Source organism: Fundulus heteroclitus, chromosome 1 (genome assembly GCF_011125445.2).
Source record: "Fundulus heteroclitus isolate FHET01 chromosome 1, MU-UCD_Fhet_4.1, whole genome shotgun sequence".
NCBI lineage: Eukaryota > Metazoa > Chordata > Actinopteri > Cyprinodontiformes > Fundulidae > Fundulus > Fundulus heteroclitus.
The window spans coordinates 31436115-31450413 of NC_046361.1; the positions used below are offsets into that span (position 1 = coordinate 31436115).

The 14299-nt window shown below is 40.4% G+C and overlaps 1 protein-coding gene across 2 annotated transcripts in view; it reads left to right on the forward strand.

Annotated features, from left to right (window-relative positions):
• The window catches only part of prickle3 (prickle homolog 3), a 40795-nt gene that overhangs the window by 22022 nt on the left and 4474 nt on the right, over positions 1 to 14299 (forward strand). The window contains exons 1-6 of one of the 2 annotated variants that reach the window (XM_036140886.1): positions 376 to 441; positions 8799 to 8982; positions 9183 to 9296; positions 10459 to 10596; positions 10894 to 11097; positions 12161 to 12347. In XM_036140886.1, the coding sequence (XP_035996779.1) occupies positions 8872 to 8982; positions 9183 to 9296; positions 10459 to 10596; positions 10894 to 11097; positions 12161 to 12347 (754 nt within the window). In that variant the 5' untranslated portion in view covers positions 376 to 441; positions 8799 to 8871. Of the gene's footprint in view, positions 1 to 375; positions 442 to 8798; positions 8983 to 9182; positions 9297 to 10458; positions 10597 to 10893; positions 11098 to 12160; positions 12348 to 14299 lie in introns of those variants that run through there. The other variant, XM_021323102.2, reaches the window with a different exon arrangement.

The following is a 14299-nucleotide window of genomic DNA, read 5'->3' on the forward strand; positions in this document are numbered from 1 at the left end:
ATCGTCCCATCTGTTGTGAATCAGCCGCAGCAGTTTGGTCACAACAGGAGGAACGCGGTGACTGCGCCGCGTTATCTTGTACATTTCGAGGCTGGTTGTAAATGAGTAGCTGTTTGTGTGCGGCTCATAAAAAGCTGAGATCTGTTTGGGTTTTGGGTGGCATGCGTGGTTAGATCTGATGAGTCGGCGCCGTTTGTTTGCTCTCCCACACGGGACGGAGGAGGAGGGTGGGACTCACCGCTTGGCGGGGACAGTGAAAAGAGACGGCCAGACGGAGACGATCACTCGTGGAGAGGAGCAGCCGTAGAGCGTCCTCCTCCTCTCAGAAAAGGCTGTCAGGAAGCAGGAAGTGAATGGGAAAGAGCTTTTTAACTCTCAGAAGTCTGGATGGACGGCATGAGGGCGCTGAACGGGACCAACCGGTCATGATTATTAAAGAAGGTAACTAAGAAACCCAACTTTTCCTGAAAAACAGAATTAGTTAGACTGGAAGCTTAAGCTGTAATTACCTAAGGAGGTGACGGTTCTTTAGAAGCCTATATGTGTTTATGCTGTCCTGAGTCCATCTAGGGCTGCCGGATAATTTCATTGACTTCTAAAGCTTTGCTAATTATGATCACCAAGAAAATATATTTTCCACTAAGAGTAGAGAAGGACATATGTAGACTATTGGTTGTTTTTAGAGAGGCTCCTATCAGGCTTTTTATAGCCAAAACCATAACCTGGTTTTATTTTAAGCCTTACTTGCCAGTTTAATTTTTTTTTTTTAATTCGGACTGTAACACATAAGATAAATACAATTTGTTCTCTTTAAATATGCAGTAATTGTAAATATAAAGGAATTAATACATTACTCTCATTTTCTGCATTAATAGCCATTCCCCCAACCTTTAACTGAACCCAGAAATGTATGTTTGTTGATTGATGCTTTCATAGACTAATTGTCGGAATCCAATCCATGAACAATTAATTGGTGAATTAGATCCTGCAGCACCATGAAGACAGTCACCTGGGGAATTACTACTGATTTTATTTTGTTTGTTTTTTTAATCACGTGTTAAATTTTGAAAAATAGAGTCTCCCTGATGTATTTTGGAAGCTTTCAAGACAGGTGATTATTTAAACAATAGAGTCAGAGTGCATGTTTCAAATTGAATAAAAGGCAAAAAAAGAAGTGAATAATCAATTCTTCAAAAATAACCTTTGTTTTTTTTATTATTATTCTTAAAACATTCGTTTTTCACATGATGTTATCATCATGTTTTAACAAGGTAAGGTAATCTCTATTTGCATAAAATTAGTTTAATTTGAAGTTTGACTGAAATATTCACACTTTCTAAAATAGACATACACTTTTTCAATATTAAATCTAACTAAACATTGCTTGTTGTAGGTCAGTTAGGATTATGGAAATTATTTATTTTTGCTAAATTAGGAATAACAAGATTTTTTTTAAACTTTAAAGTCAAAAGTTTCCATACACCTACTATACATTTGAGTAATTCTGGAAAGTACAGATAATGATGTCATGGCTTTGGAAGCTCCTTATTGGTTGATCCACAGTATGCAAGTTTATTCTAGGCACACCTGTGAATATTTAAGACACTGAATCCAACACACTGCTTCCTTATGTGACTTCATGAAAGAAATCAGGAATATATCAGCAGGTGTGGACCTCCAAATGTCTGGGTCGTCCTCTGGGCACAACATCCAGATGGCTGAAGGTGCCACGTTTATCTGTTCAAACAATTATTCCACCATATTGTTCATGGAGGAGACGGTTTCTGTGTCCCGTTGATGAATGTGTTTTGCTGAGAATGTGCGTAGTGTCGTTATCCACAGTGATACAAGTCCAACACCGGCGTGGGACTGAAGGGACACTCAGAGAGGAAGAAGTCATTACTTGAAAAGCAGCTTAGACAACAAAACGTGCCTTCAGGGACAAATAACTTCAGTTTTGAGGCTGTGAAAATTGTGGTCTGCTGAGGCTAAAATTAAACTGACCAAAATGATCATCATAACATTTGAAGGAAAAAGAGGAAGGCTTACAAGCCTGAAAACAGCTCCTTTGCTGTGAACCATTGGGTGGCAGCATCATATTCTGTGGGTGTTTTTCTTACAGGATGGACTGGGGTAGGGCTGGACTATATGGCCAAAACTTATATCACAATATATTTCTTAATTTCTGTCGATACAATATAATTGCGATTTCGATATAAGCAAAATGAAAGCCTCAGAAAGACTGCAAAGAATGTCCACAACAGATACATGTACAAACTTAAGACAATTATTTTACCCTGTTTATAAAACTCCTGCAATATAACATTTTAGAAATATTTGCTTAAAAAAAAATAAAACACATAAAATGACATAAAACCCAGAACGTCAGTCAGTGACAAATGCTGTAATCGTAGACTATAATGTATATTGAAAAATTGGAAATGTCAAATCACCTTTATTGAATAAAGTTCTATCTTAATATATATTGATATTGAATTATTGTCCACCCCTCGTCTGGGGTACCTGACAAAATAGATACCCAATGTTCATTCATCATGATGAATGAACATTGTGTACAAGATTATGTAAATGTCTGGTTTCAGCTGTAAGGGACACTGCTGTAAAATGTACACAAGTGCTAAACCATGTGACCCAACGTCAATGTTAATTTCCTGCTACAGACGCTAAGATTCACTCACCTCAGCATATGAAATGCTTGAAGTGGCTGCCACATCGGAGGGGTTTCCTGACTCTTTCAGCTAATGATTAACACTAGGGGGGCACACATACACTGTATATAGCACGGAGGTGTCCGCTTAACATGGAGAGATGATTATTAAATAGGAAACAAGTAAAAAAACAAAACAAAATGTTGACATCTCAGTAAAAAGTAGCATACTGTCTTACAGAAATAACACAATGTACATTATCAATGTCCTTTATCATTAACAACATCCATGCTTCATAAAATGAACTTTATTCCCATTCATACCCTTTGAAACACATTTTTATATATGCCAACAATCTTAGTTAAAGTTAATAGAGCAGTTTTATGTGGTTTTCCTCTGTTGGAACCGCATGAACAAGTATTGTTTGCCAATTTGTCTTACTGACCTATGTAATTACTCTTAGCTAATAGCATTTTATGCGTTCAGTCAGTGAAAGAAATATCTTTACAGAAAGAAGCTGTACATGTCTTTATGCAAAGAAGGTATAATAAGACCCAGACTGTCAGAAGAGGAAATAAACTGCATCTAATGCCTTGTTTTTACACCACAGCAGCCATGTTAGGGCTGAGTGATATGGCTTAAAAATAAAATCTCCGATTTCATCATACCACATCCGATTAATCCATTTTTTTCCTCATTTTCATATCACAAAAATAAATTATTTTAAAAACTTGCTTTTATGTCAAGCATTCCGTCTGGGAGTTGACCTGAATTAAAAGTGCAAATAATACAAGCTGTGAAACAAAGATGCCGGCACGGCCGTTGTAAACAATGTAAATATAACTAAATGTTTGCTGCTAGTGGTTTTACACTATGAGCGAAGAACAGGCTTCACTTGTGTAACTTCAGACTAACTAAAATAAAAATATGTTAATGAGCAAAATCAAACTGCTTCGTATTATGGTAAAAAAAAATATTTTCCTAAACATATATTCAGCATTGCAAGCTATTCTCTTAATGGAAGCTCAGTGAATGCATTGGCAAAATAAAATCCAGAAAATGAAATCTTAAAAAAATTGTAAAGTCGAATTAATTGATCGATTTAATTCCCAGTCCTAAACCATGTCGGATTATTTATTTTATAGGTTGGTGACAAACCTTTACCTTTAAAGGCAGCGTCTCTGTGGCAGTAGCCTCAGTCACCTGTCTACCCCCTGATAAGCTGTAGTTAAATGCAATTTCCCCCCTGGGGGACAACTAAAGCAATTAAATTTATCTTTCTCTCCAGGGGACCTTCTTGTTCTTATTACTAGACCCGGTATCTCTTAGAGAGAGAGTGCGTTCAGTGATCAGAGAAAGGATCTTTGACTTTGTAGCTGGCCTCTGGTTAGAGCCATCAAGAACAAAATCACCCGATTCTGGTGACCTCGAAGTCAACCTTGAGTTGCTGTAATGTTTGATGTCTTGACGTATGGTGATACTTTTATTTGCCACTTTAGGACTTGTTATGAAACGTTTAGGAACCACAGCTTCATCCCTTTTTTAAAAGGTTTCAGGCTCTTCTCTCAGTTACCGTAGGATGCATGTGATGGTTGCCACCTGCTGCAGGCTGAAGCCACCACAGACTCTTTGGTTGCTGTGTGTGTGGGAATGCTGCAGGTGTAAAAAGGCTGAGACGCGTATCTGCCATCTGTGCCACCGTGCCAGATCACTCCCTGGTCTCCGTCCAACAACGTGTGTAAGCATTGTGCTCCTGGCTCCCTCTCAGCTGACTCAGGCGCCGCCGCAGCCGTGATCGCATTCGTTCCAACAATTATATTTACTTTCAACATTCAGGGTCCTGATCCCAAACTCACCAGCGTTTAGTGCCACAGGAAACCAACGGTTCGCCATATTAAAGGCATACTATGCAACATTTTTCAGTTAATTAATGTGTTCCATACCGTTTTGGAAGATTTAATGAGTCATTTCAGGTCGAACAAAGGTTTTCTCGGCCGCCCTGGTGGTCTGTGGGGGAAATACCGTACTTGCAATAGCGTACAGCGAGCGAGCTATTTTTAGAAACGTAACGTCACGATGACGTCACATCACGTGGTACGCAGTGGGGCAAACTCCGGAAACCCGCCGCTGTTTTGCTTTAAAAGAGACGTGCGTTAGCCTAGGTTTTACTCGGTAAACGACTGCTTTTTCCAAATCTAAGACCATGGTTTTTAAACATTGTTGCTATGGAACGTGCAACAGCGACTTGAGGTACGCTGATCGGCCGCATATGAAGGATGTTTTCTTCAAGACTGCCAAGGAGAAATGTGTGCGCTGGGTACACCGGTGCGGTCGGCCTACACAACAGTTCAACCCGGAAAAAGTTACCAAATTCAAGTACATATGTAGCAAGCATTTTGTCGGAGGAAAGGGCACAACCGAAGAACATCCTGACCCAATTCCAGCGACATCAAGTCAAGGTAAGAGTATTTTGGTGGCCGACATGTTAATATTGAAGCGCCTGCTACCATGATAGCATATAGGCTATCATGGTAGCAGGCGCTAACATGATAGCCTGCTACCAGGATAGCTTACTCAAAAACATTTCAAATAAGACAAACATTAAACATATACCGATCCCTGGACGGTGATTACAAACAAAAAAACGTCTGATGACGCCATGACCGCCGCGCATGAAAAAAAACAACAAAGCTTACCGTTCGATCAAGTCGGCCCGTTTTCCGTTTTTTTTAAGCCCTCGACACTCAAGCCATCGTTTGAGCTGAAGGTTGGTGTGTTCTTTGATAGTGCGACCAGTAAACCGTGCGCCTGGGACATCGTCTTGGGAAAGTTTAACGGCTGTAAAGTCGGTCATATCGCTGGTTCTGTTGCGCGTGTAATAGCTGGTGGCTACGGGCGTTCTCTACCTGTATGTCCTACCTAAGCGGCAAAAGGGGCGTTCCTCTTGAGTCGTTGACGTCACGTGCGCGATATGCCATTGCAAGAGCCCTCGGCCCGCACCCACAGGCTCAGAAGTCTCGTGCAAGACCGCGAGAGTCGGTCTTGCTTTACGGCGAGAACTCCATGTGTTTTTGCCCTGCCATTTACTATATGCACGCGCGAAAGCAACAACAAAGAACTGCGTGGTAACGTCAAATAAATATGCAAGAATATAGAGTTTTTTTAGTATTATTATTTATTTACTTATTTATTTTTTTGAATGTTGGCGAGGCGGTAGCGTGAGTTTGGCGAGGCGGCCGCCGCGCTGCGGGAAACCCTGATGTTCATACTCTCACTGTGTTAGTCATTGTTCAGTACTGCTGTTTTTTCGACTTTTCGTTGCGTTCGCCTTTCTGCTAAGCTCAAAACAACCGCGCCTGGCTTGACTGAGAAACCAGAACAGCTGAGCATCTTTATGACAGTGCACTTTTACTTTCGCCCTCTGGGGGGAGCCTCGCTGGACAATCAACCTCGGTTGCATAGTATACCTTTAAAGTCTCTTCTCAGTGATTAGATTGGGATGGGTAAAAATAAGAGGAGCACATTTACACAGATATGCAGTTCTTACCTGCAGTCACTAGAGTAGAGTAATCTGCAGCTGACCGCTGGTTGTGTGTTTGGGTGCACAAGCCTTTTTGGTTCCTTGGGGGGTTGGGTGCTCAAGCAAATCAGCTTTGTGCCGTACAAAACTCGAGCCACAAGTACCAGCTGGCAAGCCCGTTATGTAATCGCAACAGAGACGCACACGTAAAGTAAAAGCTTCGTATGGACACATTGTCACACCCACGCTTCGCTTTCAGCCCGGGGCGCTTCGTTCTGACTCCACCAGTCCCACACACACACAGGCGCACAGTAACACCCTCCTACAGATTGAATGCGATGTGGTCCGAGGACAAGATGGTTGTAATGCGAGGCATAGGGAGATTAGTGCCCCCATCTTCGCCTCCTCACAGTCGCAGATCGACAGCCGGGCTTATCTCAGTGACCTCGTTTTGCCGCTTGCTTGGCAGGGATGTGCTGGTCCTGATGCGGAGGTCGCGAGAAGTCAGGGTGAGGAGGGCATGAACCCATCAGGAGGCTGTTGTAAATTATCTAGATATTGTTTTGTTTTAGCGTTTGCTTATCGTGCAGAGACAACAGCTCTAACCGACAGCAGGAGGTCTGTTAGTCAGCCTGAAAAAATGCTTGTGGGCTGATTGGTGACGTAATGTCTCCCGCCTGTGGTGCCATCGTAAATTATACGTTTTGAAAGCAAAGTGGGAGTGACATATGACCGTGATGTGAAACTGTTTTTACGTACAGAGTCCTTTTGTGTGTGGCTCTGTTTTAGCGACTGGTAGTAAATCAGCTTCATCTGTAAGAGTTTCACCTTGTTCCAGCCTGATCAAAATCAACGCCTTGCATCGGTATTCACACCCCTTAACGTGTTTCTCTTCTCATTGGATAAAGCTGCAAACTTAAAAGAAGAAAACAAATGCAAAGTAGCACAATTGTAACATTGAAGGAAAGGATGTGTGTTTTTTTTTTACCACAAATCTGAAAGGTGTGGCAATGACCTGTATTCATGCCCCTTTATTCTGATACTCCTAAATAAACAGTGCAACAAAACCCTCGCAGAAGTCGCGTTTTTAATAAATTGAAGTCGGCCCGTGCGTCGTTTGCAATTAATGCAGATGTTCTCTAAAGGCCTCAGAGGCTTTTAGAGAGTAATAATGAAAAACAAAACTCTAGAAACGTCTTAGAAAAGTCTAAATCAGGGTTGGGTTACAAAACAACAACCCAAGCTTTGAATCACTCATGCAAAATATGAAAAGAGAGCATGGAAAAATTTAGCAATAACTAGTAGTTAACTTTAACTGACGAGGAGAGCAATAATAGAAGCAGCCCAGGGGCCCATTTTACCTCTTCAAGAGCTGCAGCTCCACAAATTTGACCTTTTTAGTGGAGAGTGGCCCAGAAGAAAGCCACGATTTGAAATAAAGCCATAAGAAATTCGATGAAGTAGACCGTGGGGAAGATGTTTTCTGGTCTGAAACCATTTGCAGAACAGAACATCCCTACTGTGAAGCAAGGTGGTGGCTGCATGATGCTATGGGGAGGATTTTCGGTTATACTTTATTTGAAGGGGTGTACATAAGACTGACATTACACTGTCATAAACATGACATATCATCTGTTATGAACATTAATGACTCTTTATGAATGTTTAGGACTGTTGTCATTAATTGTCATTCGGTAAAGTATGACACTATTAAAGCAAAGTTGACATTGTTTAAAATGTCTGTTATGACAACTTGACATTAACACAGACAAGGTTAAGTTTAGGGTTTGACTTGGGATTAGGTTAAATTAAGGGCTTGATTTGGGATTTGGTTAAATTAAGTTTAGGGCTTGATTTGGGATTTGGTTAAATTAAGGGCTTGTCATAACAAAGACATGTTAAACAACGTCAACTTTGCTTTAATAGTGTCATAATTTCCAGAATGACAATTAATGACAGCAGTCTTAAACATTCATAAAGAGTCATTTATGCTCATAACAGGTGTTATGTCATGTTTATGACAGTGTAATGTCAGTCTTATGTACACCCCTTCAAATAAAGTGTTACCGGCTTTTCTTTAGTTGAGGGGGAAAATTGGTGAAAATTGTCACTTTCTTTAAGGGAAAAACTATTAGAGACATGTGCAGTTGTATTTCTAGCAACTATTGACACAGGGAGGATGAATGCAAACGCACAGCGCACTTTTAAAATTTGCAATAAAAAAGCTTCACATCTCCTTTTCCTTCCACTTCCCAATTATATTGTATTATTAGTTACTTTGTGTCTGTCTATTTCATAAACTCCCAGAGTATCTTGATGTTTTGTTGGTTTTAATGGACAAGATGTGACAAAGTTCCATAGAGCAGAAACAAACAGTTTTATTGGTCTGTTTAGTTTAAAGAGAAAGTAGCAGAAAAATGCATAAATACAAGTTTTGTCATGAGTTCAAAAACTTTTGGCTCTTGCACCTCGGCCCGCGGTGCACCTGGAGGAGCAACCTTTTGATTTTAAAAGAAACAACATTTGAGCTCCCACGAGTTCTGGCTTTTGTTGTAAATCAGCTCTGAAGTCCCGAGGGATGACGCCCGGATCTGTCTCCGTCTCCACAGGAAGATCTGCGTGCACTGCAAGTGTGTGCGAGAGGAGCATGCAGTGCGATCGGTGCCTGGGCAGCTGGAAAAGATGATGACGAAGCTGGTGTCGGACTTCCAGAGACACTCCATCTCCGACGACGACTCGGGATGCGCCTCCGAGGAGTACGCTTGGGTCCCACCAGGGCTCAAGCCTGAACAGGTCAGAGACAGGCTCCAGAGTCATGAGATGAATTAAACCTGCGCGCTCACAAAAGACGCTCTCTTTCACTCGGGCGTGTTCATACAGAGACCCAACTGATTTGATAGTCAGTAATTGTATAAATTGCTTTTAAACTGGATAAATTGCTGCTGGTAGTCTCTCATTTCTGTTTCTGTGAACATTCTTGTCTTCTGACGCAGGTGTACCAGTATTTTAGCTGCTTACCCGAAGACAGGGTGCCTTATGTGAACAGTCCAGGAGAGAGATACAGAATCAAACAGCTGCTGCACCAGCTTCCAGCCCATGACAGCGAGGTAACACAGCTCACTCACTTCATGATGAAAATGGAGGGAGCTGCAGCTGCAGCCTTTATGGCTTTGAATTCAGGGTCTGACTCAGTCGGAAAAAGTGTCCTCCAGGTCTAAAATATATGGAGAAAAATTGTTTCCAAACTTTATTCCCAGTCTCATTCTCTAAAAGTCTGTTTATCCATATATGGTCCATCCATCTATCCATTGATATACCGTATTTTTCGAACTATAAGTCGCATCAGTCAGAAAATGCATCATAAATAGCACAAAAAAAAAACATATATAAGTCTAAAAAAAAAAAAGACTAAAAACTGACATTTCATCTGGTAAGGCAATTACATGGCTGCATCCACAATCGGCTGAATAATATGGAACGTTCCTGGGAGGTTGACTGGAGTAAATTAGCACAACAACCCACCAACTCCATCGCGGAAAGCTCTCATCAGAGCATTTCAGCGTTAACGGCCCGTTATGCTGAAAGTTGTCAAAAGGACGCTTAAACTAGACCGTGAGCGTAGCGGTGCTACGTGCTAAGCTAACAGTATGACGCGGATGTTTCAGAGCATAAAGCTCACGTCCATTAGCAAAGTTGTAAAATGGTCGCACAACAGAGCTGTAAGCTAGCGCTAGCTGTTATTAGCTTCACAGACAGCCAAATAACGGGGTTGTGTCTCTATCTGGGCTCTCCTTTCGAGCTGCACCACACAACGCTCTGCTGCGTGAATGCAGACTGAAACAACATACAAACGTGTGTTCTGTCTTTGTTGTCTATAAGTTAACGTTTCAATACATTTTGAAGTGGTACAGGAGCAGCATATAGTTTTCACGAGCCCAGAGCGCCCTCTTGTGGCTGTAGACGGTACTGTTTACTACTTGGTTCATGTTGGTCAGTATGAATTACCATTTAAAATTGATATACAAGTCGCACCTGACTATATGTAGCAGGATCGAGCGAGCTATGAAAAAAAGTGTGACTTATAGTCCAAAAAATACGGTATTAGCTTCCATCCAATCCTGTTCAATAAAATTTTATTTAATTGAATCTAAATATTTTGTAATTGTATTTTTAAAATGGGTCAAAACAACATGGAGAGCTCAGTCTGTAAAAGCTGTAGAGCTGTTACGATGTGTCAGAAACCTGTACATTTTCTGTGTTTTCTTGCAGCCTCACTACTGCAACTCTTTGGATGAGGAGGAGAAGAAAGAGCTGCGTGAGTTCAGCCAGCAGAGGAAACGAGATAATTTGGGCAGAGGCGTCGTCAGACCTTTCCCTGTTACCATGACCGGAGCCATCTGCCAGCAGGTGCAGAATATTTATATCAGATTTTCATATTTCATAATGAGGGTCATATAGAGCTCGAAATTTCCATCGCTAGCATTAATGCACAGATGTTAAAGCTTACAAAAAAATGCATGCGAGCGCTGCAGGCTGCCGCCGCATGTCGTTACAGGTATAGCTTGGAGGCTGCAGCGCCCACCGTTAACGATCACAGAGCTTTAGAAGCAAACTACTGAGTTCTCATCATTTGTTAAAGGATACACCAGCTCACTTCCTTCCCTCCGCACCACACCCCGACCCAACCACATGTGTTTTTTCCAGTGCGGCAGACAGATCTGCGGCGGAGACATCGCTGTGTTCGCCAGCCGGGCCGGCCACGGCAGCTGCTGGCACCCCCAGTGTTTCCAGTGCTCGTCCTGCAGCGAGCTGCTGGTCGACCTGATCTACTTCTTCCAGGACGGGCAGATCTACTGCGGTCGGCACCACGCTGAGAGGCTGAAGCCCCGCTGCCAGGCCTGCGATGAGGTGACCCTCCGCTGCGGCAGATCTTTACTCTTTGTGTTTAATAATGTGCCGACTCTTGCATTTAAACATTGCTTTGTTGAAATAAAGAAAAATAGTCGGTTGGCGTGGCAGATTTTGATAATCTGACCTGATTTGGTTATTCTTCTCCATTTTAATCATAAATGTAATTCACTACACTAATCTCTGTTTATTTATTAAATCTATTCATTGTTTTTTTTTTTTTTTCCGGCCTCTCGCTGTGGTTTAAGAGATTAGTTGCAGTGGTTTACTAAAGGACCTGACCTACAGGGGTTCTTCAGGCTAATCTCTCAACCAGAAGCCGGCGTGTTGCAATCCATTTCTCCGTTTTATTCATTAGATTAGATTAGATTCAACTTTATTGTCATTACACAGGTACAGGTACAAGGCAACGAAATGCAGTTTAGGTCTAACCAGAAGTGCAATAGCAGCAAGTGCAGGATAAACAATGGTTCCATAAGTACAGGACATGGGTTTTTACTGAATAAATATAGAGATGGATACTATTATAAACAGAATTTTACTGATAGATTTGTCCTATGAGTATAATATATAGATAACTAGTATTGTGAACTAAATTTACAGCTGGATGTGTACTGAATATAATATACAGGTGGATATTACTATAAAGTTTTACAGATATGTACAGATATGTATATATAGATGACTAGTATTGTGAACTAAATTTACAGCTGGATATGTACCTCATATAGTAATAGTAATAGCATCTTTATTGTCATTGAAATATACATTACAACGAAATTTGTTCTCTGCTTTTAACCCATCACCCTTCGGGAGCAGTATATAATATACAGGTGGATATTACTATGAATAAAGTTTTACAGATATGTACAGATGGCTATTACTATAGGCAGAATTGTGAGCATGATATACAGGTAGCTATTACTATAAAATGAATAAATAAAGTTTGGACAGAAGCTATTTAAATTAAAGTGCAGCGGAAGGATTTTTCACCCAAATCGTCAGCATTTGTTTGTTTACTCCTGCGACCGTAGCGTGACCCCATCCAACTCTTTTATTGTAGATTATTCTGGCAGACGAGTGCACGGAGGCAGAGGGGCGGTACTGGCACATGAAGCACTTCTGCTGCTTTGAGTGTGAGGCAGCGCTGGGCGGTCAGCGCTACATCATGAGAGAGAGCAGACCCTACTGCTGCTCCTGCTACCAGTCGCTGTACGCAGAGTACTGCGACACCTGCGGAGAGACCATAGGTACCGTTTGCCTCTATGCCGCTTCATTTTACCCCTCCTGCTTCTATTTTGTTCATTTTATTCTCTAAAACATGTCAATGTGTTTGTTTTTTGTTTTGTTTTTGTTATCAGGTTTTTAAATGAACATTATTGTGTAAAAACCTTATTTCCACACCTGACACCCTATTTCCAGTGATTCTGACTCTTATCCCAGTTTTAGTTTTTGTTGACTTTTATGAAATATGAGCAATTATAACCTCTGATCCCACCAGAATAACTCTAATTCGCCTACTTCTGGTAGATGTTATCTAGTAGGTTTACCGGGCTTCTGCAGTCTTGAAAAGGATGAAATTTGCTTTTATCAACAAAATAAAATCTCATGTAATTATATTTTGTTAGCATCTTTTTTCATAACTTAAAATACACAAGTCAGGAAAAGTATGCATGTTTTATCCATTTTTATTATTTAAATCTGTATAAGTATGGAAAAGAAAATACTGGGGGGGGGGGGAATATTTGTCTTTTAAACTATTATATATCCTTTAGTCTTCTAGGGGGGAAAAGTTTAGTATTGCTTAGACAATGGGTCAGTTTTCATATTGATATTAATTTGAAATACTTTATTATTAATTTGCCAAATATTTTCTAGATTTTAAGTGTTTATCCATCAGTAATTGGATGTACTGTAAAACATTACGCCGTGGTTTCTAGACAGCTTTTAATTCACTTTAAAAAGGACTTGTGGTTCTTTAACTGGGTCTAAAATCCATAAAACAAATCTAAAACAGCTGTTTTTAGGAACTATTTTTGTTTTACAAACTAAATCAAGGCACCAAAGTAAGCTTTATAGAATCTGCAGCTATTCTAAGACAGTGGCCCCGAACCGTGAGCCTAAGGGCCTCCTCTGCATGTTTTAGACGTTTCCTTGTTGCTGCAGGGCAGATTTAAATGATCGGGTCATTGAGGGGGTTCTGCCAGAACTCGATGGCATGCTGAGTTTGAACGGCAACGACTGAACATCTATAACCTGAGGACCAGAGACCTAAGTCAGTCCAGATGTGACAAAAGCAGTGAAGTGGCCATAAACCAGGAGCCGGTTTTAGCGTGTGTGTTTTATTATTACTGTGACCCACAGATAAAACCCAACTATTAAAGTTGGAGTGGGCATTTATCGTATCTTTTATTGTTAACGTGAAATATTTCTTATCCTGATAAGAATTTTGCTTTACTGTGGCAACAATAACTTATAATTAATGATAAAACCCTGAATAAATCACTGTATTGTCAGAAATTTTTTTCTTTTTTACCATTTTCTCCACTGTCTGTTCAATAAGAGTATCAATAAATATGGATAAACTATAAAATATGATTAAATGCAGTTACTATGTGCAGATTAGAGATTGAAATAAATAACTATTCTTTATGCGACTGGTATCCTGATGAATCCTATATAAAAGTTATTTAAGAGCCGTATTTGTGTTTGTGGGTCTAAACAGGTCTGAAAACGGTTTGTAAATAAAATAAAAAATTTAATCATCACTTTAAATGTTATCACAATAAATACCGAACAATATCACAAAACAATTTGAAGCTCATAACTCCCTCCCCTTTATTCCAGCAGAGTGAAGGTTAATACTTTAGACTCAAATGCCCAGAAGTTTATATAAAAAAATGCAGATACAAACTTGAAAAAGTGTAATTTTTCAGATTTTTGGAACTTTGGAAACCTACATACGTATAGTAAGTGTTTTGTTTTTTCTAGTTCCTGGCTGAAAATCAACACACTAATAGAAAAGTCAAACGCGGACCATTTCACAGCTTTCTCGACGTCTGGCTTACCCTAAATAAACCAGACCTGTGGTTTTCAAACTTGGCCGTTACCAAAAGAAGCGCTGAAGCAGTTCTCTCACCTTGTTGTTCACAAACAGAATAAAGTTAGCAAACAAACAAATAACTGTGCTTTAAAGAAACAG